At 36.2% G+C, this 25,242-nt stretch overlaps 1 protein-coding gene across 1 annotated transcript in view; it reads right to left on the bottom strand.

The window, feature by feature from the left end:
* LOC110928742 overlaps positions 1–1,650 on the bottom strand; it is a 35,539-nt gene extending 33,889 nt beyond the window's left edge. Inside the window, exon 1 of the mRNA XM_035987450.1 lies at positions 1,116–1,650. Coding sequence (XP_035843343.1) covers positions 1,116–1,576 — 461 coding nt within the window. The 5' untranslated portion in view covers positions 1,577–1,650. The remainder of the gene's footprint in view (positions 1–1,115) is intronic.
* Positions 1,651–25,242: the final 23,592 nt, after the last annotated feature.

Genomic DNA, 25,242 nt, shown 5'->3' with positions numbered 1-25,242 from the left:
CATAATCACTGTGGAATAGATACTCATTTTGATGGATATCAACCAATTCCTTCAAACATATAGCCTTAAGCCAAACATCCCATACCTTCAAACCCAAACCGGTACATCAAACACCCCTGACAACAAAGTTTGCTAAAGTACATAAAAATCAATAAAAGGATCTGCTACCAATCTTTTTATTATCAACAAAAGATAGAGATAACAAAATAGATTTGTTTATATATTTGTTTATTTAGTAAGGAGCAAGTTATTGTTTTATAGTAGATACATTGTTAAAGTCTATAAGTCTATGTATTATGTGTTGTCTTTGTTAGTAATAATACTCTATCCAATATTCCAACAATTTAAAAACAAAAAACTGCATATCTCCTTTTGTTAATTATTATTAAATTATTCCTCTGGATTGAAATGTTTGGTTCATACCCCACTGGGGAATGGATACCCATTTTGATGGGGTATCAACCAATTCCTTCAAACATGTACCCTTAATCCAAACATGATTAAACACTATCAAACCCAAACCTTGATATCAAATACCCTTGTCAGCAATGTTTGTTAAACTATATATAGTTAAATGCCTTTTAGTCCTTGCGATTTGAGTTTTTTTGCCAGTTTAGTTCAATGTTTTCATTTTTCGCCTGTGGGTTTAAAAAGATTTCACAGTTGTCATTTTAGTCCACTAGATTAATTTTATCCATTTTTTTTTTGTTAATGAGAATGGCAATTCAGTCATTTTATATGGACTAATTGCCCTTCTAGTTAACATAATTACATATAAAATGCTCGAATTGCTCTTTACGTTAACAGAAAAAATGAATGAAGTTAAAACAGTGGACGAAAATGGCAACGGCGAAACCTTTTTGGACTAACAGGGGAAAAATGAAACATTTAGACTAAACTGACAAAATGGCTCAAAACATACGCACTAAAACGACATTTAACTCATATCAACAAAAAAGATGTGTTACCAAAAAAAAAAAAAAAAAAAAAAAAAACAACAACAACAAGATCTGTTACCAATCTTCAAATAAATGAATCCAAGTAGCATCATGTTCAAATTTATTTCACCGAATATAAAAAAAAAAAAAAAAAAAAAAAAAAAAAAAAAAACATACCCGGAAAGAACCAAGCCGCTCAAATTGGCCGCCTTGGTAAGAGCTATCTTCCACCTCATCACGTTGTCTTTTGTCCACCTTGTATTAGATTTGGCTTTTATGGAGAATGATTTTGTTTGGTTCCTAACATCTGATGGGTCAACGTGATAAAAAACCGGCAAAACAAAATGATTGTTCTCGCTCCTTTGCTGGAGGATCAATGAAAGCTCATCGAGGCACCATGTGGAAGTTGCATAGTTTTTTGAAAACACAATGACTGAAGCCTCTGATGCTTTGATCGCCCGATCGATCTCTGGCTTCAGTTCTTGACCACAGTCGATATCTTCGTTATCCCGAAAAGTGACCAGTGCTGCCCTCACTAACGCCGCATATAAATGATCCGTTATAGTATGACGAGTATCTTCACCTCTGAAACTTAGAAACACGTCGTACCTGGTAGCGTCAGCCGGAAAACAAGCCATGGATTGATGGAAAGCAGATACACAGGTCTCGATGACCGGAAAATATGGAATATTAAAGGGCGGCCAAAAGCAGTCATTTTATTATTCAAAAAAAGTTATTTATTTCATATTATAAGTTTGGAGTGTAGTAACTTATTTTAAAGTAGACAATTCAAATTGATTCCTTTTTAGTTTATTTTACTGAATGGATGATGGTTCTTACCTCCTATCCAATAATGATGTTGGTATATGATTACTTTAATGTCATTTATGAGGGCATGGAGTGGTGGAGAATATATCAAAGGATTTGGGAATCGCGTTGGATGTTGAGTCAAAACTGGATTAGAGTGAAAAATTGGGGGTATTAATTTCTGACACAATCCGAAAATACGACATGAACCTAATACGAAATTCACGGTTTTAGTTTAATATAAACAGGTTCGGGTCAGTTTCAGGTTGAACTCGCGAACCCGTTTAGCTAAACTGGTCAGGTTTGGGTCAACCAAGTCAGGTTGACGGGTTGACCTGTTTAGCCTCTTTATATTATGTTATATTTTTTTACAATATGTCTTATGTTATAAATTAAATTGGGTGTGTATTTTATTCGATAATTATAACTTTAAAAGAGAAATTCATATATTTTTTTATAAATTAAATGTAAATGTATTATATACATTTGTGTTTTTAAAGTAAATTTTAATTTAATATATTAATTTGTGGCAAAAAATTAAAAAATTCGGGTTAAACGGGTCGTGTTCGGGTCAACCCACGAATATTCGGGTCGGGTTCGGGTTCATATGCATGACAAAATTTTCGGGATTGGGTTCATGTAAAATTTTCGGGTTCGGGTTGGATTGAACCACCCAACCCGCAAACACGACTCGTTTAGCACCCCTAGTGAAAATTAGTTCGTGTCAAAATGAGTATTTTTAAAAGGGGTTTTACATATTTTCTCTTGCTAAGATGTCTTATTAGATATTATTTAACCCTTAAAGTTAATTACATATTTTTTCTATCTAAACCATATATCTTACATAGAGTTAATTACACAAATAGGTCTTGTGATTTTTACCTATTTCGCCTTTAGGTACTAATTTTTTTAACAGATTTAGGTTTTATGGTTTAATTTTGTAACATCTTTAGGTACTAACAGCAAAATTATCAATATAATGACTAAAATACCATTTCATTCTTTTTAATTTTATCAATGTAACACCTTTGGGTACTAACACCTAATTTTATTTAAGTTTAAATCAATTTTATAAAATATATTTTTTTATTTTCATATTTTTAATATATCTCTTAATTAACATAAAATCTATTTATTTTTTATTTATAAATATAAATTAAAATAATCAGAAAACGTCCTCTCTGTTTTTATTTATTAATAATATTACTAAATAATACTAGATAAATATCTGACTAATATTATGAATATATAAAGACTCTTTAAATATAAATTAAATAATGAAACAAGTGGTATAATAAGTATCTATTAAAATCCATAGCAATCTTCAAAACACACGAATATAATATCTGAAAATTAATTAATTTAATATATCAAGATATGTAGTATAATCGAGAAAAACTGTTTAAAAATATCTACAACTAATTTAATATATTTTGTAGTAAAATCATAAAAATGTATAATCTAATCTAAGTTGTTTTCATGATTAATTACTTGGCACATTTTGAAAAGGTGTGATTAAACCATGATATCTCTATTTTATTTGTGTATCTATGTGCTTAGAAAACAATTTAGTTCCAATGAGATACAGTCTTTTATTATTATTGTTATTGGTTTTATATTATTTAATCCCATATATTTAAAATTATAAAAATTAAAACAAAGTTTTATACATTAAAAAGTGTAATACACGGATTTTTAACCTAATATCTTAATAATAATTTATTTGCACATTACCAACTATTATTATACATATTGAATTTTTAATTAATTAAGATTTTGAACAACTTCTATCGTGCTAGATTATTTATTATTTCTTAAAAAATTATATATAAATATTTACTTATAAAAAAATAAATAGATTTTATGTTAATTAAGATATATAATAAAAAGATGAAAATAAAAAAAATAGATTTTGTAAAATTGATTTAAACTTAAATAAAATTAGGTGTTACTTGTTAGTACCCAAAGGTGTTACATTTATAAAATTAAAAAGAATGGAAGGGTACTTTAGTCATTATATTGATAATTTTGGTGTTAGTACCCAAAGGTCTTAAAAATTGAAACCATAAAACCTAAACCCGCTAAAAAAAGTTAATACCTAAAGGCGAAACTAGGTCTAAATCAAAGGACCCATTTGTATAATTAACTTTATTACATATTTATCTTTTTATTAAAATAGTAGGGAACCCGCGCGTTGCTGCGGAATCGACGATGTGAGGTGGAAATATAATGCAAACCTTAAAACGATTTAAAAATCATATATACGTTGTATTTATGAAACTCGCAGAAGTCTAATTCAAAGCCGGAAAAGGCTGCTGTAGTAATTCATCTTGAACCTCATTGTCTCTATAAAATTTGTACAATCTCTTCCCTATACACCTACAAGATACAAAAAGTGTACATTAGTAAGAGAATCAAGTCCCTCTATGTCTTCTTTGTGCAGATATTATATTTTGAAGAATATTTAATGTTTTAATAGGATTAAGAAAACCACCTCTTTAGAATATTAGTAAAGTTTCTTCATAATAAAACGATTTTGGCCATTGTAAACATTTGAGTACACATTTGGCGGCTTTTGACAAGTTTGACCCTTTCCACCTCTTTGACATGTTTTATACTTTTACACATTTGGCCCATCGTCAATACAATTTTCCCAGTTAGATATAAATGGGTTGATACCTCGAATCCAAGTATCATCAAACCTCAAACCACATCCGCATGAAACTGATACGATTATTAGTCATTAAATTAGAAGCGTAATCTCAAATTTTCAATTGACTCAAATATATGTGTAGGTCCGTTTGCAGATCGCCGGACAACTACGAGATCTTATTTCTCTTGTTTCGAATACTGTAACGAGTGCGGAATCCACGTTACGATACAAACCGAGCGAGAGATAAACACAATACAAAGATATAACGTTTAACGGTTGTATATTGATATCGACAGAGTTTAGTTACAGAATGATACAATACGAAATACAACTAAACTCTCGGTTTTCTCTCTCTCCCTGTTCTATGTTTTCTACTTGTTTATATAAGCAGACAGTGACAGCATCGACGAAAATGAACAGGGAGTCCCGGCGAAACCTCAATGATGTGCTAAAAGTGGGTTAATTAAAAACAACTAAAATTACCCTAAACTAGACTCTCTAAGTTTTAAATTTATAAAACTAAGACTCTCTAAACCCTAAACCACACGACCGGCAAGTGTACCGATCGGTGTAGTACAGCCTAAGGAAGTCCGAGTATCGAACCCAAGAGACTCTACTGATTACGCTAATGACTCTATCTAGACCTAGACTGAAACGACTTAACTAATTGTTTATTGATTGGGGGGGGTTTCTAAATAACCTAAATAAAAATATTAAAATAATACTAAATAACTAGACGAACTAAACACGATCTCAAACGACGATTGAACTCAAGGATGATGAAGGAACTACCTAGGCTAGACGCAAGCTAAACTCAGAATGGGTTTCTATTCGATGATTTTGTGGTGTGGAACCGTGATCTTTAAATGCTAAACCTATTAAGACACCACTAAGCCCCCCAAACACTCTCGAGGCGATTCTTGTGGCACTACCTAGGATATTACGCTCACCGGCTTTCTAGATTTTCCTTTCAGTACTCTAGTTTCTTGAAAGTGCCTATGTAAGACGCTCTACCTTGCCGCGCGAACGTCTAAAGCAACTACGGGTTTTAATCTTGGTTTAATAGACAATGGAATGTTAAGGACTTATAACCAAACCGAGACCTATTAATACCCTCGAGCCTCACAGCGACGAGTTTAGCAGCACACTTGATTTTATTAGGTTACCGAATATTGTTTCTAAGGTTACTTCACGTGATTTTCACCCTAAAGGATTAGAGATTTATTATGTGATATAGACACTCACCAAAACCTAAAACCCTAGCCCGACTCTATTCCGTGATAAAGACCGTCACCAAGAATCGAACTAAGCAATAAACAATAATCAAACAATCACAAGCACGCATACGCACCAAGTTAAATTCCCAAAGCTTTTACAATACAAGAAAAATCCACAACCACGCCAAAAATCGAATAAAAATCCAAACTTTGTTATGCCATAGTCATTAACCTAGGTAGTTTACGGTTTTTAGCCGAGAAACATAGTCTTAAAAATAATCGAACAAAATCTCAAACAAGAATTCATCGAAGTAAAAACAAGAAACTAGAAAATAAAAGAAATCGTAAGGTAGAACCCGTAAATTCCTTGATCTCTAAGCTTCCCACTTGACCCCAATGATTCCTGAACTTGATTTCTTGCAAAACAACCTTCAAAACTGATGTTCTCGTGCGTCTCCTCCAAGATCGTCTGATATTGTGCGACTGATGTTAATGTCGCCTCCAAACTCACGTCTGATGTTGACTCTGTCGATGTATGTATCTTTACGCAATCCCCCTACCGTCAATTATATATTCCTCCCAATCGATGTAATATATGTTTTGTAGGGAAAAAAATAACAAAGGCCCCATATTCCAATTTTACGATCACATGCCATTTGATGGGCTGGAACAGTTTTCGGTGGCCCAAAAGAATTCTGCTCGTGCCCACTGAATGGTTTTTCTTCTAATTTGCCGCCACCCTCTCAAATATATATCACTGCCTTTTTCTTTTTTTTTTTATGTCACCCACCAAAACCACAATAGTAATAATATGGCAGCAACTTGATTTTAAATATAATAAATACATGGCCTCCCTCTTTCACAACGTGGCCTCCTACAAATATATATTAAATTGAGTAGCCCTTTTCAATTTTATAATACAGAGATAAGTGGCCTTGACCCAATCATGAACAATAACTGCAATTTTTATTCGGTCTCTGGCACCCTGTTCTGCCCAATTGGCTGGTCATTTCCATATTACTCGTTTTCGCTCCATTTGCACCAAGACCTGCCAAAACACAAAATAATATAATATAACACTAAAACTAAATAAAAATAAATAAAACCTATACAAAAATTATACAATTTACACGGGACAAATATATGTATTTTATCTTATATCAAATATCCCCACACTTAACCTTTTTTCGTCCCCGAAAAAGAATTATGCAAACGGAATCATAGTCAAGATAATCGTTCGGGCCAAAAGCTTATGTTAATTTATTTAAAACCGAGACATGTGTTAGCTGCGATTGCAAGTATACTTGTCCTCTTAAACCCAACCCGGTTCCGAGCTCTTATCATGCAAGTTTAGGTTCAAATATGGGTCAATCCACCTAGGGTCTCACACTAGAAATCACAGGCCCATCTAATCCCACCTCAAACTTATAGGACAAAAGGAACGATCACTGGACCAATTCCCGACCGTCTTATATCAAAACCAGGAGAGTTTACAATCAGATTTTTTTCCATTTTTTTTCTCTTTTTTTTTTCATTTTTTTTCCCGTGAGTCTAGACGGTGCTTTCCCAAACCAAGAGGCAATCCGGCTGTAGAGTCGCTATCCCCAACCACAGACTACTTAGTTTCAGTACTTTTTATTATTTTTTTTTCTTTTTATTGCTTTGTACGGTCGATTTCACACACCCTAGCGGTAATCCGGCTGTAGAGTCACTATCCCCAACCCAGACTACATAGAAGTGGCTACTTTCATTTAGTTTCTAGCTCACTTTTTATTCTATTTTTTTTTATGATCACAAACTCTAACGGTTTTAACTTATAACGGTGCCCCTTATGTTATTTTTGGCGGTTTCAACTTCCCCACTTTTCCTAGATGAGAACCCACTAGTAGACCGACATTAGGTATGTTAAGATCAAAGAAACCCAGAACCGAATCGAGCCTACCCGCATATCCCAAACTCGACACAAGCTCAATTAATTTAATCTCATATTATTATTCTTTGAACCCGAACAAAAACCCAACTTTTCTATCATTTTCCGTTTTTATTTTGCAAACTTCTTATTTCAAAAGACATTTTCTGATTTTTTAATTTTTTTTTTTTGGATTTTTGAAATTTTTATTTTTTTTCTTTTTTTTTTATGACTCAAGACTCTACTAACTAGACACTAAACAATAGTTCCCATCCCCACACTTAAATTTTACATTGCCATCAATGTAAGATGGAAACCGACTCAAAAAACTAAAAATAAATAAGAAATAAAAGACACAAGGGCATAAATGGAAATGATTTAGCTGGTAATATGACGCATAAGCTCCAAATCTCTCGTCCAATCCAGCTCGATCGTATAGCATTTCGGTCGCAATCGGCTTCTGACTCTAACTGGTATGCTCAATAAATGCCCGAAATTTGAACAAAACAGCTCCAAACTCACCCGAATGGAGATTGAGTACGGGTTGTACATATTCGAACCTGCATCAACAAAAACAAGCAAAATACCAAAGCAATACCGACTCGACAAAAAACGACTGACTCAATACAACTAACTTAGACTCAATATACAAAATAAATGACTCACTATACAAACTACCGAAAATATACCAAATATATAAAATTACAAACTCTACAAAACCTCCCCACACTTGAATTTAATCAGGAGGTTTCTCTTTGACCTGGACCCTGTCCAACCCGTTTAATTCCACCCGAACCTCAAAAATTTTCAAAAATAAATTGGTGGAATTATAAAATATTTTGAAAATTTGAAATAGGTCAGACCACCAAAATTTAAACATACCTGGAAGAAACCGGATGCGTGGCATGTAACGAGACGAATGATCGTGCATGAACGGCTCCTTCCTCTCCATCTCGCCCCAACCTTCGATCCTCTTCCGGTTTAAGTCCTTTTTCTTTCTTTTCTTTGCCCTCTCCCGTGGCCTTGAATCTTCAGTTACCTCTTCCACGGGCCAGCTGTGGTGTTCTTCCTCTTCCACCACCACTTTTTCTTGTTTGATGTCCGTCATTAGGTTTCCTTCAAGTAAAGCTTCTAAGTAAGCAAGGTCTCCCTCCGGATCAAACTCCTTTACCTCTTCATCTACCCGCAACCCATCTAGTTCGTCCCTAAATTCATTTTCCCAGTACATCTGATCTTCATTAGATGGCTGCTCAACTTCTTCATCTTCTTCTCCTTTTCTTTCTATCTCTATTTTTTCTTCCTTACTCTCCACATATCCCCATATTGTCCCTCCATCAGCAAGCTCGGGGAGCACTATCGCCTTATAATATGAGCTTTGAACTGTAATCCACTCATCATCATAATCGCCCCATTGTATTTGTTGCTTCTGCTCTCTGTTTCCCCAACCCATTTCCAACCGAGCAGCGATCGCACATTCTTCATACCAGTGTGGTCCACCACATTCTTCACACCTTGGATCCCTTTGCCGACTAAGGTCACACTCTATCATTGGGCCTATTTGTCTGATCATTCGATCAAGTATGCCGACCATTTTCGGAAACCTTGGATCCCCGCACTTCCGATACTCTTTTATTATTCGCACGCAATTCATAATTAATTCCCTGAGCTCGAAAAAATGGGGAAACCTCTCCTTAGCATTTGTGGGATACCCCTGCAAAGAATATTGATGTGGCTCCACAAAGGGGTTAGTATCACAATCCGCAGAGGACCCCTCATACTGGGGGCATTTAACTGTAAAGTGAGGCCCTCCACAAATTTCACACATATCTACTAGACTCAAGAAAAATAAAATAAATAAGAAAACAAAAAAAACACGGACAATTAGACTCATACGACTCAAACAAACGAACAAATAGCACGTAATATGTCAAACAAGTCCAAACAAAGTAATTAACGCAATCGCCAAAGAGTCCCCGGCAACGGCGTCAAAAACTTGATGTGCTAAAAGTGGGTTAATTAAAAACCACTAAAATTACCCTAAACTAGACTCTCTAAGTTTTAAATTTATAAAACTAAGACTCTCTAAACCCTAAACCACACGACCGGCAAGTGTACCGATCGGTGTAATATAGCCTAAGGAAGTCCGAGTATCGAACACAAGAGACTCTACTGATTACGCTAATGACTCTATCTAGACCTAGACTGAAACGACTTAACTAATTGTTTATTGATTGGGGGGGGGGTTTCTAAATAACCTAAATAAAAATATTAAAATAATACTAAATAACTAGACGAACTAAACACGATCTCAAACGACGATTGAACTCAAGGATGATGAAGGAACTACCTAGGCTAGACGCAAGCTAAACTCAGAATGGGTTTCTATTCGATGATTTTGTGGTGTGGAACCGGGATCTTTAAATGCTAAACCTATTAAGACACCACTAAGCCCCTCAAACACTCTCGAGGCGATTCTTGTGGCACTACCTAGGATATTACGCTCACTGGCTTTCTAGATTTTCCTTTCAGTCCTCTAGTTTCTTGAAAGTGCCTATGTAAGACGCTCTACCTTGCCGCGCGAACGTCTAAAGCAACTACGGGTTTTAATCTTGGTTTAATAGACAATGGAATGTTAAGGACTTATAACCAAACCGAGACCTATTAATACCCTCGAGCCTCACAGCGACGAGTTTAGCAGCACACTTGATTTTATTAGGTTACCGAATATTGTTTCTAAGGTTACTTCACGTGATTTTCACCCTAAAGGATTAGAGATTTATTATGTGATATAGACACTCACCAAAACCTAAAACCCTAGCCCGACTCTATTCCGTGATAAAGACCGTCACCAAGAATCGAACGAAGCAATAAACAATAATCAAACAATCACAAGCACGCATACGCACCAAGTTAAATTCCCAAAGCTTTTACAATACAAGAAAAATCCACAACCACGCCAAAAATCGAATAAAAATCCAAACTTTGTTATGCCATATTCATTAACCTAGGTAGTTTACGGTTTTTAGCCGAGAAACATAATCTTAAAAATAATCGAACAAAATCTCAAACAAGAATTCATCGAAGTAAAAACAAGAAACTAGAAAATAAAAGAAATCGTAAGGTAGAACCCGTAAATTCCTTGATCTCTAAGCTTCCCACTTGACCCCAATGATTCCCGAACTTGATTTCTTGCAAAACAACCTTCAAAACTGATGTTCTCGTGCGTCTCCTCCAAGATCGTCTGATATTGTGCGACTGATGTTAATGTCGCCTCCAAACTCACGTCTGATGTTGACTCTGTCGATGTATGTATCTTTACGCAATCCCCCTGCCGTCAATTATATATTCCTCCCAATCGATGTAATATATGTTTTGTAGGGAAAAAAATAACAAAGGCCCCATATTCCACTTTTACGATCACATGCCATTTGATGGGCTGGAACAGTTTTCGGTGGCCCAAAAGAATTCTGCTCGTGCCCACTGAATGTTTTTCTTCTAATTTGCCGCCACCCTCTCAAATATATATCACTGCCTTTTTCTTTTTTTTTTTTATGTCACCCACCAAAACCACAATTATATATATATTGTTGACGAGGGTTGATGAATAGTAACTTTATATTTATATTAATATATAGTCTTTTATTATTTTATTATTTAATATATTATAATAGTATTATTATATTTACTTTTAATAACATATTTTTAATTTTTTTTCTTTTTTTTAAATATATATTTTCCTCATCATTTTTAATAATTTTTTTCTTTTTTTAATCATATATTAATTTATCGATTAATTTGATACTTTATTAGTAATTTACGTTATAACTTTTTTCTAAAAACTTAAGTACGTAGTTGTGCTTAATTTTTTCCCTAACATTCTCTTATAAGTTTTGTTAAAAATGAAGTTGTACCAAAAATAAAGTATTTATTTGGTATCATAAAACTGTACGATAATAAACTAAATTGTTCTAATGGTTTGTCTTTCTAAACAACATGCTTTATTTTCAAATCACGTTTTTTTACATTATCATTTACTCGGTTTCGCCGCAACGCGCAATGTAAAAAAACTAGTAGTAATAATGTGGCAGCAACTTGATTTTAAATATAATAAATACATGGCCTCCCTCTTTCACAACGTGGCCTCCTACAAATATATATTAAATTGAGTAGCCCTTTTCAATTTTATAATACAAGAGATAAGTGGCCTTGACCCAATCATGAACAATAACTGCAATTTTTATTCGGTCTCTGGCACCATGTTCTGCCCAATTGGCTGGTTATTTTCATATTACTTGTTTTCGCTCCATTTGCACCAAGACCTGCCAAAACACAAAATAATATAATATAACACTAAAACTAAATAAAAATAAATAAAACCTATACAAAAATTATATAATTTACACAGAACAAATATATGTATTTTATCTTATATCACTCAACATCGACGAAACTCATAGAGTTTCGTCTATATCCTTGACGAAACTTGGATGGTCAATTGAAGGGGGCCTTGATGAAACTTCCAAGTCGACGAAACTTTTGAGGTTTCGTCGACACACTTGCTGATATTATGGAGGTTTCGGCCCAAGTAGCATTCTGAACTTCAGTTTAGACTGTCCCATTTGTAGTGGCCCAACATGCATGCACGTATATATAGCAGTTTCTTCATGAACTTGTATTTGGTCAAAGTTCATGACATCATCATGATGATGTCATGGTGATGTTAGCTTGCGGCTCTCCGTGCTTCGTGTGTCGAACTCTAGGGTGCACGACAAAGGAATGTCGTGACGTCGGGCTTGCGCCGAACCTAACCAAGTCGAACAGAACTGAATCGAACCGAACCGAGTCACGTCCACATAATATGTATCAACAAACTCCCCCTTGGACGCTACTCGTGAGGTTCGTCTTTCATGTCTTTCATGTCGGAGGATCTTCAAAGTCTTCATGCGTCGTAAGCAGAAAGTGTATCAACAAACTCCCCATTTCATTTAGGAAGTGTGTTAATAAACTCCCCCTTAAAATAAACCCTCCATTGAGTTATGCTCGTGAATCTTTTGATCGACAATTCTTCAGACCCTTTTGGTGTTGATGAAGGGTCATTGGCAACTCGAACATCTTTATCCTTTGAGTGCCTTCACGTCATGTCTTCATTCCAGAGCTCGTCTTCTATCACGTTCTCTTCGCCTTTAGCTGGATTGAATGTAACATCTGCACATGCAAGAAAGCTAAACGCGTAATGAGAACAAACGCTTGAAATATAGTTAACATAAACAAATGACACATATGTGACCATTTTTCAATCAACTACCAACCGACAACAGTTTGAAAGTTTAGAAAATGTTCAGTTTTAGTCCTTTAACTTTCAAAATCTGTCAACTTCGACCATTTATGAAGATGCAATTGTTTTCCGGCTTACAATCAGGATTTTGGGTAGGATAGACTCGAGTTCCAACATCGGTCAATAAAAAATAAACTAGAAGCAAAATCTTTTTGGCTTTTATAAAGTTTAGATTAAAACATACCTAAAATCTTTTTGGTATTTTTCATTTTTCAAATGTAAAGACGGAAAGCAATAAATAAATATATACAGCAATGCAGAAACGAAGAAATGCAATAAATATTTACAGACAATCTTTTTGCGAGTTTCGAGGGCAAGATAATCATATCAGTGTACAGTCATGTCAAATCGCTCTTGTTGTTCAATTAGTTAACATTTAAATAAGCATCCTATAACGATTATCGGTATTGTTGTCCACGTAAGCTGAATTTATCAGATGTAATCATGGCGAGGGGATACGTTAAGGTATGATTTATACTTACCGACCGGTGTTCATCCACACACGACACATTCCCGTATCAAGGTATGCACGAGAGTTCATCTTAGCGGTGAGTATACCGATTATCATCTGTTTGACCGTAAAAAGAATGTGAGATACTCACTTATTTTTTATTTCAAAACAAGCCTTATGTGATAGAATCACTTATTGATGAGGAACTTGATTTTCATATGCATGAGGGCACAAAAGAAATTCGTGAACAGGTCAGTACATCGTACAGCAGAGAGACGAACTTGACTCCCGGATAAATGTGATATTTTATCACTTATTTGATTGGACATGTGATTGTTTATCACTTATTGAGGTCGAATGCAATATGTACACGTATGTATAGTATCATGGAAGATCTAGACTTCGTCTCCGTTATTTTCCGGTAAAAGAAACAACCATGATACCCAGATGATAAAACAGCATAAAGACCACAAATCTCAGAACCTCGGCAATCTCTCAAACGAAATTTCGGCACCAAGATCATATGCCAATGTGTGGTTCCCACACAGTCTTCAGTCGATTAAGGTTTACATCACCCCGCACACTTTAAAATGATTATGAGCCTACCGATACATCTTATATAGAGCTGCTTATCGTTTTTCATTTAAGGTTTAAAGAGGTTTCGACAGACCACTGATTTACTATCATTTTCTCTTTTTCTCGCCAGGAAACTCATTTTTGTTTTTCTATTGTTTTTGTGTTTTTGAAATTTTTTTAAATTTTTTGGATTTTTAAAATTTTGGATTTACTAAAATCAACAAACTATGATAAATTTTAAAAACACAAAGGTATTTACAAAAACGATTTCCTAATGTTGGTTAACTCATGTTTTACCTTAATGCCGTTTACCAAAATTAATTTTAATCAGAGTTGATTTATCGAATTTTGGAAAAATCAGTTGCCACTTTGGTAATCGGTGTGGACCATGACCACATTGATGAGTTTCATAGTGAAACAATCACGTGTGAGGTGATCCGCACACCAGCGAAGGTCTTTGACTTTCTCTTTGAGAAGTAGTGTGCGGTTGTTCAATCCATGCCAAGGCATCCGCACACCCGGTTGGTTTGTTCAACAAACAAATTTTCTTCAATCACACCGCGACGAAATGAATCTATCCTGGGGACCCGATTAAAGCCTTTAACAATCAAACTTTGAATTGATTTCCATTTTGTCGAAACTTTCAATTTCTTTCATCAGACAATCTTCTTTTCCATCATATTCTTCCTTTTCTTTTTCTCTCTCCATCAAAAGCAACAACTCCTAGATGTAACAACGTTTCGGAGCCACATGTCGCCAATCTTGTGCATGGACGCCCCACTATCAACAATCCTAAGACTATCAATAGTTCCTCCTGGAACATTCTGCACACTCATTCAGAGATTAGTTGGAGAGGGGGACCCAAGCCTTCATAGACTTCGGTCGTCCGTCATCATCAAGGATTATGAGTTCGATTTCCTGATGATTCGGAATTGATTGAACTCCCCCTGAAATAGTTACCGTTTTTGGTTTCCAAATTTGTTTCTGTTTTTCATGTTTAACATCCGATTTAACAAATTTTGTTTGGACAACCTCTGCTTTTAAAACCTTTTCAATTTCTTTTCTTTGTTGCTTTTTCTGTTTCTTATCTCGTTGTTTAACAAGACGAGGGTCCTGTCTTGGTGAAACAGATCTTTTATGGTAACTTTTACCATGGGGGGCTTCAACCTTTGCCTTTCCTTTGGTGAGATATGGACAGTTCTTGATAATGTGTCCATACTCACAGCATTCAAAGCATGATCTCCGCTCAACAAACCTCGGAGTATCATAACTATAAGAGCTTGACGATCAACTTCGTGATCTTGAGGTACTTAGTCCTACATCACAACCGTTTGTGTGTTGTGTGTAATTGTTTTGACTGTTTCTTTTCAAAATTTTAACTTGTTTAACAAAATCCGTGTTGGATTTGTTTTCAAAAGTTTCAATTTTATCAGTCCCTCTGTATTTCACGAAGTTGATCTTCTGAACCTTTTTCTTGTAACGAGCTCCCTTTGTTTCCACTCTTGGTTGTGAAATCTTGGGCTTTTGAGCTCGTTGTTCCTTTTGTTTGCCTTTAAAAGAGATAGGTTGTTGCTTTGTCGGTAATCTTTGATTTCCAAATTGTCTTCTAACTTCAGCTTTTGGAATAGGATCACACTGAGTTACAGAAACTCTCGGGATCGCTTTTCCCAAAAACTTACTTGTAGAATCCTCGAAAACTTTAACAATCAAGGATTGATTGATGTTTTTTAATGGAAAATCTTTGTCTGAATATATTTTACTATCACCGACTAAAGTGTACAACACGTTATCACTTCTAACGGCAAACACAGATTCCTTCACTTCCTTGACAGGATTTATCACTTGTTTGGCAACAGATTGCAAAGCAGGAGTAGAAGGATCACAAAGAATATGATTCTCAATTGGAATTTCTACTCCTTTCATCTTATCAAGTGATTCATCCTGGTCACTCACATCTAATCATCAGACGAATCATAGTCCTCGATGATTGGAGGACTTTGATTTATCGATGCTGAATTTCCTGTTTCTACAGATGAGTCACTCGAGGAACTGTCCGGTTTAAACCCTAATCCTGTAGTAACTTCCTCATAATCAAGAGGCACACTAGGTTCAAACCGAGGCATATCCTCTTCATCGGGCATTTTGGTATAGTTGTGTCTCAAAGGGGGTGGACACGCCTTATACCCAACCCCTTTCTTGTTTCCTTTAAGCTGTTGAGCTTCTATGATGTGATCAAGCACATATCGGGAGTTAGAATAACTCTCCAATTTGAGCTTGATGGCATCATGCTCGCACTTTGCCACGGCTAGCTCTTTCTTTGTTTCCTCAATGATATTAATGTAGTTGTTAATACCAATTTGTTTGTTAAAAACAGTTTTTGTCAATTCGGAAACACTTTTCTTTAAAGTTTTGATTATTTCTTTGAATTCCTTTTCATTTCGAGCTAAGGGCATGTTTGCCTCTTTGCATTTAGACAGCTCAATAACTAAACTTTGATTGTGACTATGGACCTTTTCGGATTCCTTTTTCAAAGCTGCACACATATTACAAACAATAGGAGTAGGAGGATCAGATTTTACCTGACTCGTCGATGCTGAGACATTTGCCATAAAGGCAGTCTGATAAGAAAAAGATCCATCTTCAGAGAAGAACTTCTCCATTTCCTTTGTTACGACAACATCTTTCTTGATCAGAACAGATTCCTGACACTTTAACTCCTCAACTTCCTTCAATAAATCATCAGCATCAGAATTATAACCACCCGAATTTGAACTTTCTTCATCCGAACTCCCGCTATAACCAGAACTATCATCACTGTCAGAAAATTCTTCTTTGTGAACATGCTTGATGTGATTGATGATCTTTTCATAACATGCAGTTCCTCCTCTTTCTTGATCACCATCTCCAAACTGTAGTGACCAGTTACATCCTTCATCAGCTTGAACGACTAGAGCCCGATTGGTGTTTGATGGCCCAGACTGGTCTCGGTTGGTGGTGTTGTTCACAGCTACTATCCCTCTTTCACGGTTACCTTGATTTGCGTTGGAAGTACTTGTCTGACTTCGGAAGGGATTTTGGTTGCCTTGTTTGCTCGGTCGAGTGCACTCCCGTTTGAAGTGACCCTTTTTTCCGCAATTAAAACACGTGACTACATCCTTATCGAAACCGTACTTCGTATCATTTTTGCCTTCCAAGCTTGTTCTCCCGGTTCATTTCATAAAATCCTTTGCCCTTCGAACAACACTTGCAAACGCCCATTTAATATCCATTATCTCCATTTCATCACGGTCTATCTGTTGATAATCCTCATTGGTCATATTGATGTTTCCAATTTGACCTGCTACCAATCCACAGTACCCAACATTGTGTTGAGAAGTTCCAGATGTTCCTTTGCAACTTCTACACTGACTTTTGAAAGATTGGTAGTATCAACTCTGACGGTGTTGGGGTTTTGGGAATGAAAGGTGTCACTGTAATTTGCTTGCTGAGGTTGTGGTTGGGCTTGCGGTTGGGTTGGAATATAGGCACTTGGATTATATTGAGGTTTTGAAAAAGTGTGAGCTTGAGCAACAACATGCGCTGGTGGAAGATATGCACTTGGATCGAAAACCGGAGGAGGAGCTGACTAGGGAAAAGGAAAGAACCTTGTATTGGACATAAACGTCGTTTGTAATTTTGGTTGCTGAGCTGAACTGGAACTGGAACTAGCTAAAGAGCTAAATCCCGGGAGGTACATTTCAGTATTTTGAGGAGCAGGAATTCGTTTAGCTTTCGGAATTTCTTCATCATTCTTGTGCTCAAACTTCTGAATGAATTCATAGATACATACAGTATCTAAACTACCCGTATGCTTTAGCAATTCAATGAAAGAACTCCATTTCAGGGGTAGAGCATCAGCAAACCTTGCAACCATTTCCTGTTGAGTTGCAAGAACACCATAAGAATACATCTCACAAATCAAATGATAAAAACGAGTTGTCATATCATTTAGTGTTTCGTTGTGCAAGAATTGAAATGATTCAAGTTCCTTCTTTAACAGATCATGCCGCATCATTCTTATAGCCACATCTCCTTCACCTCTTGCTACCAAGGCATCCCATAAGGCTTTCGTGCTGGTACAATAACCGAATTGATGATAGATATCTTTGTGGAGTGCTTGAGTGAGAATAGCAAACGCCTTTTTCTCCAGATCATATGCCTTTTTGTCGGCTTCTTGCATATTATTGAAAGTTGTAGCATTTGATCCTGCTTCTTCAAGAGCTTGATTATACGGTGAAATGAATCACGTCCACAACTCGGTGTTTTGCCCTAGAACGTACGTGTGAAAACGTCCTTTCCATGTCGGATATTCATTCATGTGATTCAACTTTGGCGGGCGATTGTTGCTACCCGTTTCGCTTTCACTTATCAATAGATTTTGAATGCTTTGATTCTGGTTTGTCACCAATGCCCATTGATTTGCACTGATAGATTGTGGTGGCATGACATTTCTTAACCAAACGGCTGCCGAAGTCTGATCCTCACCTGGTCTTGGATCCGTACTCCAATCCCAAGGACTCGTACAACTCATGATTGATGGATGAAAGTGAAAACCTGGTTAAACACTTAAAAACAAACTGTTATTATAGATATACAAAGCTTCTGTTTAAAAATTGAACAAGTTTCCCGATGAAACTCTTGTTTGACGAAACTGCACTCGACGAAACCTATTATGACAACGAAACTTCCGTGACAAAACCTTTACTCGACGAATCCTTGATTAAACGACGAAACCTTGATTAACCGACGAAACCTTGATTAAATAATGCTCGACGAAACTTGAGGTGATTGACGAAACTCTATTTGTGATTGACGAAACTTCTGATGAAATACTGTGCTCGACGAAACCAAGATAACGACGTAACTTCTTTGATGAAACTCCACAAAGACGAAACTTCAGGGGTTTTTGGCGAAACTTCTTTATGGCGAAACCTCTATGTATGACGAAATTGTTTGATGATCTGTGTGCGACGAAACTCAATAGTAAAACATGTGTGACGAAACTCTATTGGAAAACAAAGCTTCGACGAAACCTCAAGGATGAGCGACGAAACCTTGATTTGTTTGGCGAAACTCTATATGTGATCTTTGATCGATGAAACTTGAAGATAAATGACGAAACTTCTGAATTTTGGCGAAAACTCTTTATGATGAAACCTATGGGTTTCGTCATAGGGACTTTCGTCAACAAAGGAGGTAAGAACAGGGAGTTGGTGAAGTTTGGTAACATATTTCAAAGTAACCTTATCCTCTTCTAACATAGACACCCAATTTTCAAACTTACAACATGTTCATCTTACCTAACAGTATGGTGTTCCATTATTTTAATCAAACCTTTTAATTTTAAAAATCAAGAATGTCTATGAATGTATAACTTGAAGGTTTGAAGAACACAGAAGAACACAATGAAGATTTGAAGATTCCGGCCACTGAAGAATCTTCCGAAACCCGAATTTGCTTAAAACTCGACACAACTTGTACTTTCGATTATCTCCAATGTTTTTAAACAAGTTTTAATTAAATACGACACCAAAACAACAAAGATTTTCGAGTTTTGATTCAGACTTTATGAACTAGAACTGGGTTTTTTTTTTTGAAAATTTTACATAAAACCCCCTCAAAACCCACTCGAAAATCACACCGGTAACTCGGTTTTCAACAAGAAATCGAGCCTTACTATTAGTGCAGTATCTGGTGATTGAAGATATCAGTGTCAGACAGAACTGATAGCAACAGTTAAGGGGGAGTCTGTAAGTGCAGTTCCTGCTGGGTAACTGTGCTTTATCAGTTCTATTCAACGGTCAACAAATCCAAGCCAAGTCAAGAATTCGGTAGCTTTATCAGTTCCGAGTTTATGATGTTAAACTCGGAATATGTTGATTATTATTGTTGTCCGAATTATTTGTTTTGTATCCCGGACAATACGTTTTGTTCGGGTTAGTCCCTAGTCTATATATATGTGTTGTATAGGGTAGATTAGGGCAACCCTTGAGAAAGCTGGGTGCACCTCTCACAAGATCCCATCCATCCTCCATCAGTGTGGATCCTAGAGAGAGGGGGATACTATGTGTTAGTGAGAGAAAGCTCGGTTTAGATCTTAGTGATCTAAACCAGCTTGTAGATGATGTATACTCCTTTGGTTTATGTAATCTGTGATGATTGATTCATTAATCAAGAGATTCATCTTCTACAACTTTCTATCTTTGGTGTTTATGATTGTTCTTCATGTCTTGAATCAAGTGCAATGTTGATGTTCGTCATCGATCCGGTGCCTTAACAGTGGTATCAGAGCAGTGTGCTCATACCACTGTAGGTTTGGGTTTAGAGGTTTAGTTGAGAAAGATCACATTTTGATTGGGTGTTTGGTGTTGTTTGCTGGGTTTTAAGTGTTATTCATTTATCATTCATGTGTTTGCTCATTTGGATGATGGATTATGATTAGAAAACAAGGCATTTAGGATACACATTCATCTGGGTTTTTACAGAGATTGAAGATCTTCATCAGGGGTTTTTGAAGGTTAGTAAAGATTTCGTGTTTAATCCATTTTAATTTGTTCAGAGTTTTCCTTTAGTGTTTTTCCTTCAGAGTTTTTCTTCAGAGTTTCCATTCAGTGTTTGTGCTTCAGGGTTATTGATGAACTAGTGTGAAGTCACACTTGTGAGATAACCTGAAGCAATTTCCACTTGTCCGACTAAGAAGTCAGGATAAAGAAGTCAGGACTTTGTGGTCAGGGCTTTGGAAATCAGGGTTTTTCCTTTTAGGAGGTCAGGTCAAAGTTTCCTTTCAGAGTTTAAAGTTCAGGGTTTTTCTTCAGAGTTTCTTGTTTGGTGTCCAAGTTTAGTGTCCAAGTTTAGGTGTCCAAGTTTAGTGTCCAAGTTTAGGTGTCCAAGTTTAGTATTTAAGTGAGTCCGAGTTTTTATTAAAAAAAATATATTAAATTACTAGGATCCGAGTTTGAGCTATTCAAAATTTGTTAGAGTTTATTTTCAAAGTCCACTCAGAGTTTAGTGTTTAAGGATTTTCATAGTTTAATTTCAGAGTTTAGAGTGTTGTCAGAGTTTTTATATCAGGTTTGATCCGGCTTATACCACTCTGATTGTCTCCGAGTTTTTACTCCGTGTTTCCAAGTTTCTTTTGTGTCTCCGGATTCTGTGAACTTAGAAACTTTTCCAAATCAAACCCACTTAGAACAACAACCCTTTCTATACTTTCATACTCTCATAACCGTGTTCAATGATGTGATAAAGTTTCTCGATTTCTTAGTGATTTCAACCTAATCTTCATCAAGAACTTAATCCTCATCAAGAAGTACTGATCTGATCCGAGGTTTCAAATGCTTCTGGGTTTTACGAATTCTGAATTTTCTAGGATTTCGGGTTACCTGGGGTACCAGATTTTTAACTAAGTTTAGAAGCTTGTGTAGTTCGGAAGTTCCGAGTTTTGCACGTTCCGAGTTTTTCTAGTTATGCCGGGTTACCCGGGGTACCGGATAATTAGCTAAGAGTCAGAATTTTGTATAATTCGGAAATTTGAAGTCAGTTTCAGGTCACTGAAAAGTTCCAGGGTACTTATGTTGTCCAGATTAATTGAGGGGATGAGACATGGTAATGGTGGTCAACGGTGTTCTTTTCAAGATTCTCGGAGTTCGGATTCGGTACTTACTAGAGTTTTGGGACAATCTTGGATATTATCGTGACTTGGCTTGAACGTTGACAGTTTACGAAGAAATAGGTAGAGTAAAAATTTCCTATTTTCTTCGTAAATCTAAAGCTTGTGAGTGAAAAGGCTCGTGTATGATGGAGTTTTGTCAAGTGTGTTCGTGTTTTTAATCAAGTAATGACGTGATGAACTTGAATTCTCGGTTAATGACTAGTTGAAGATTGAGCCATATTAAGTTGCTGTTTAGAGTAGAGAAGATTAGTTCTGGTCTTGAAATAATGTGGGCTTCTTGATTTGAGGGGAAAATCGGAGATGAAAGCCATCGGGGATTCAGCGGATTCGTGAAGATAGGAGATTGATTCATGAGGATACGTGACGAGATGAGATTATACATGAAGGGTTGAAGACTTCTGATCAAGATGGTGGATGTACTTTTACAAAGTTCAGTTTGTTATTAACTTATCGAACTGAGCTTCATGTTTTTTGCGGAATTTGAAGTGTTCAAGGTTGGGCATTGGAAATCCAATGTTTCTTTCAGCTGCCGATTAAGTTTGAAGATTAATGTAACGAGCGATATTACATGTAGTTGTAGGTCGGTCCGCGTTAACTTGATTCGGGAGTAGATTGAGGGGGAGGAACTACAGTGTTTGATGTTGGATTCTTCGGGTTTCTCAAAGCGGCCTTGAGTGATCGTCAACAAGTCTTTTATTGGAAGGGTTGAAGATCATTGTGCTCTGCCGGAAAGATCAAGTCTCAGCTAAAGTTGAAAGCAGGCTTGATATCATCAATCAAGGGGGAGTCTGTAAGTGCAGTATCCGGTGATTGAAGATATCAGTGTCAGACATAACTGATAGCAACAGTTAAGGGAGAGTCTGTAAGTGTGGTTCCTGCTGGGTAACTGTGCTTTATCAGTTCTGTTCAACGGTCAACAAAGTCCAAGCCAAGTCAAGAATTCGGTAGCTTTTTCAGTTCCGAGTTTATGATGTTAAACTAGGAATATGTTGACTATTATTGTTGTCCGAATTATTTGTTTTGTATCCCGGACAATATGTTTTGTCCGGATTTAGTCCCTAGTCTATGTATATGTGTTGTATAGGGTAGATTAGGGCAACCCTTGAGAAAGCTTTGTGCACCTTTCCTAACTTCTTGTTCCTCCTGGTATGCACATCCTAGAAAGAGAGTGAGACTATGTGTTAGTGAGAGAAAGCTAGGTTTAGATCTTTGTGATCTAAACCAGCTTGTAGATGATGCAAACTCCTTTGGTTTGTGTAATCTGTGATGATTGATTCAATAATAAAGAGATTCATCTTCTACATCTTGTTCATCTAATGATTGTTCTTCATGTCTTGAATCAAGTGCAATGTTGATGTTCGTCATCGATCTAGTGCTTTAACACTTACGCTCTGATACCAATTGTAGGTCCGTTTGCGGATCGCCAGACAACTACGAGATCTTGTTTCGAATACCGCAACGAGTGCGGAATCCACGTTACGATACAAACCGAGCGAGAGATAAACACAACACAAAGATATAACGTTTAACGGTTGTATATTGATATCGACAGAGTTTAGTTACAGAATGATACAATACGAAATACAACTAAACTCTCGGTTTTCTCTCTCTCCCTGTTCTATGTTCTCTACTTGTTTATATAAGCAGACAATCACAACATTGACGAAACTGAACAGGGAGTCCCGGCGAAACCTCAACATTGATGAAACTCATAGAGTTTCGTCTATATCCTTGACGAAACTTGGATGGTCAATTGAAGGGGGCCTTGACGAAACTTGCAAGTCGACGAAACTCTTGAGGTTTCGTCGACATGCATGCTGATATTATGGAGGTTTCGGCCCAAAGGAAGATTCGGCCCAAGTAGCATTCTGATCTTCAGTTTAGGTTTTGGCTGGCCCATTTGTAGTGGCCCAACATGCATGCACGTATGTATAGCAGTTTCTTCATGAACTTGTATTTGGTCAAAGTTCATGACATCATGATGATGATGCCATGGTGATGTTAGCTTGCGGCTCTCCGTGCTTCGCGTGTCGAACTCTGGGGCGCACGACGGAGGAATGTCGTGACGTCGGGCTTGAGCCGAACCTAACCGAGTCGAACCGAACTGAATCGAACCGAACCGAGTTGCGTCCACATAACATGTATCAACAATATGCAAGTTTGGTAAAGTGTTCGGGTCGGGTCGGGCATGCTACTGAGTCACAACAGGTTTAGGTCAGGATGGGTGTGGGGTCGAAACAAGTTGTTTTAAAAAAATAGCCATTTTGGTTCAGGTCTATAACTGGTTTTGACGAAACCGGTATGAGTAATGGACAAAAATCCTTAAATGGACCATTATCAACTACAAGATAGACATTAACATCAAAAGTAAAAAAAGTTAAAAAGACTTGCTTGTCTCAAAAAATAGGTTTGCACGCCCTCCTCTAAGTGGTAACACCTTATTCTACAAACATGTCTATCGAAATGAATAAAATAACATGGTCACCAAATATAGGGAATAAAAAATGACCTTTGTTAAAAGTATCATAACTTACTTTGCGCATTTAACGTTGTTAGTAGTACCCCCACTGAGAATTGACAATATTCTTTTAAAGAAGAAAGTATTCTCTGTTCCACAGTTTAGACAAACACCCTGAAGATGTAAAATTTAGATGTTAAATATATCAAAAAATTAGTGTTAATTTGTAAGATCCAAAATTTGATTAAGAAAATGCTACCTTCAATATCAAGAAATCCCTCACAATGTATAAAGTAAAAAATTAGAAAGAAAATTGTTGATTAAGATTAATCACCATATCTGTTCAACTTAGCAATGCAAGAATAGCTTGTTGTATGGTCGTCATCTTTAAATTAAAACTCCAAAACTGAAATAGGCTTGGGTGGCGTTGATTCTCATTTGCTAATCTAGAAAAAAACCCCTGAAGATAACCAGAGAAGGTATCATGAGGCACGTGAAAAATGATACTCTTGGGTACATAAACCATTTCGAGACATTCATATGATCAAGTCACAAACAATTAATTGAAAATAATCCCAAATAAGCCACTAACATCTTTTGAAACTTCACTAATGCCCCTCATCTACACGTTAACAACAATATAATCAAGTTAGAGCTAAAAGCATATGTGGTTCTATGATAAAAAATGTTGAGTTTCTCATATAACCAAAACTTCAAATCAATCCCTTTGTGTGATAAATAATAAGAAGTATTTGAGCTTCAAGAAAGTTAAAGTTTTGTCACTAAACTTAAGAAATAACCATTTTGTCAATAGTCCCTAAAGTTCCAAAATATACATACAGTCCCACATTAATTTTAAAACAATCAAGAACCGACAACTTTTTAAACCTTTTGAAGTTGGAAAAGTCCCTCCACAGTAATCATATTGTAGCCTAAACCAGCAAGATTTTTTAATAGAACACAATAGCCTAAACCTGCATATTTAAGCGCAATTAAAAAATGTGGTTCCAACAACTGTAATCATATGCAGGTGGAAGTTGGTAATGGTGATTCGACACGGTTTTGGTTAGATAAATGGTGCGGTCAGACTCTGTTGAAAGATAAATTTCCACTGCTGTTTCGGTTGGAGAGAAATAAACGTTGCACAGTTGCTGATCGACTTCGCAGGAGGGGCCGCGATGTGGTCT

The sequence above is a fragment of the Helianthus annuus genome, chromosome 3 (genome assembly GCF_002127325.2).
Source record: "Helianthus annuus cultivar XRQ/B chromosome 3, HanXRQr2.0-SUNRISE, whole genome shotgun sequence".
NCBI classification, from domain to species: Eukaryota; Viridiplantae; Streptophyta; class Magnoliopsida; order Asterales; family Asteraceae; genus Helianthus; species Helianthus annuus.
This window is presented reverse-complemented; position numbering and strand designations above follow the sequence as displayed.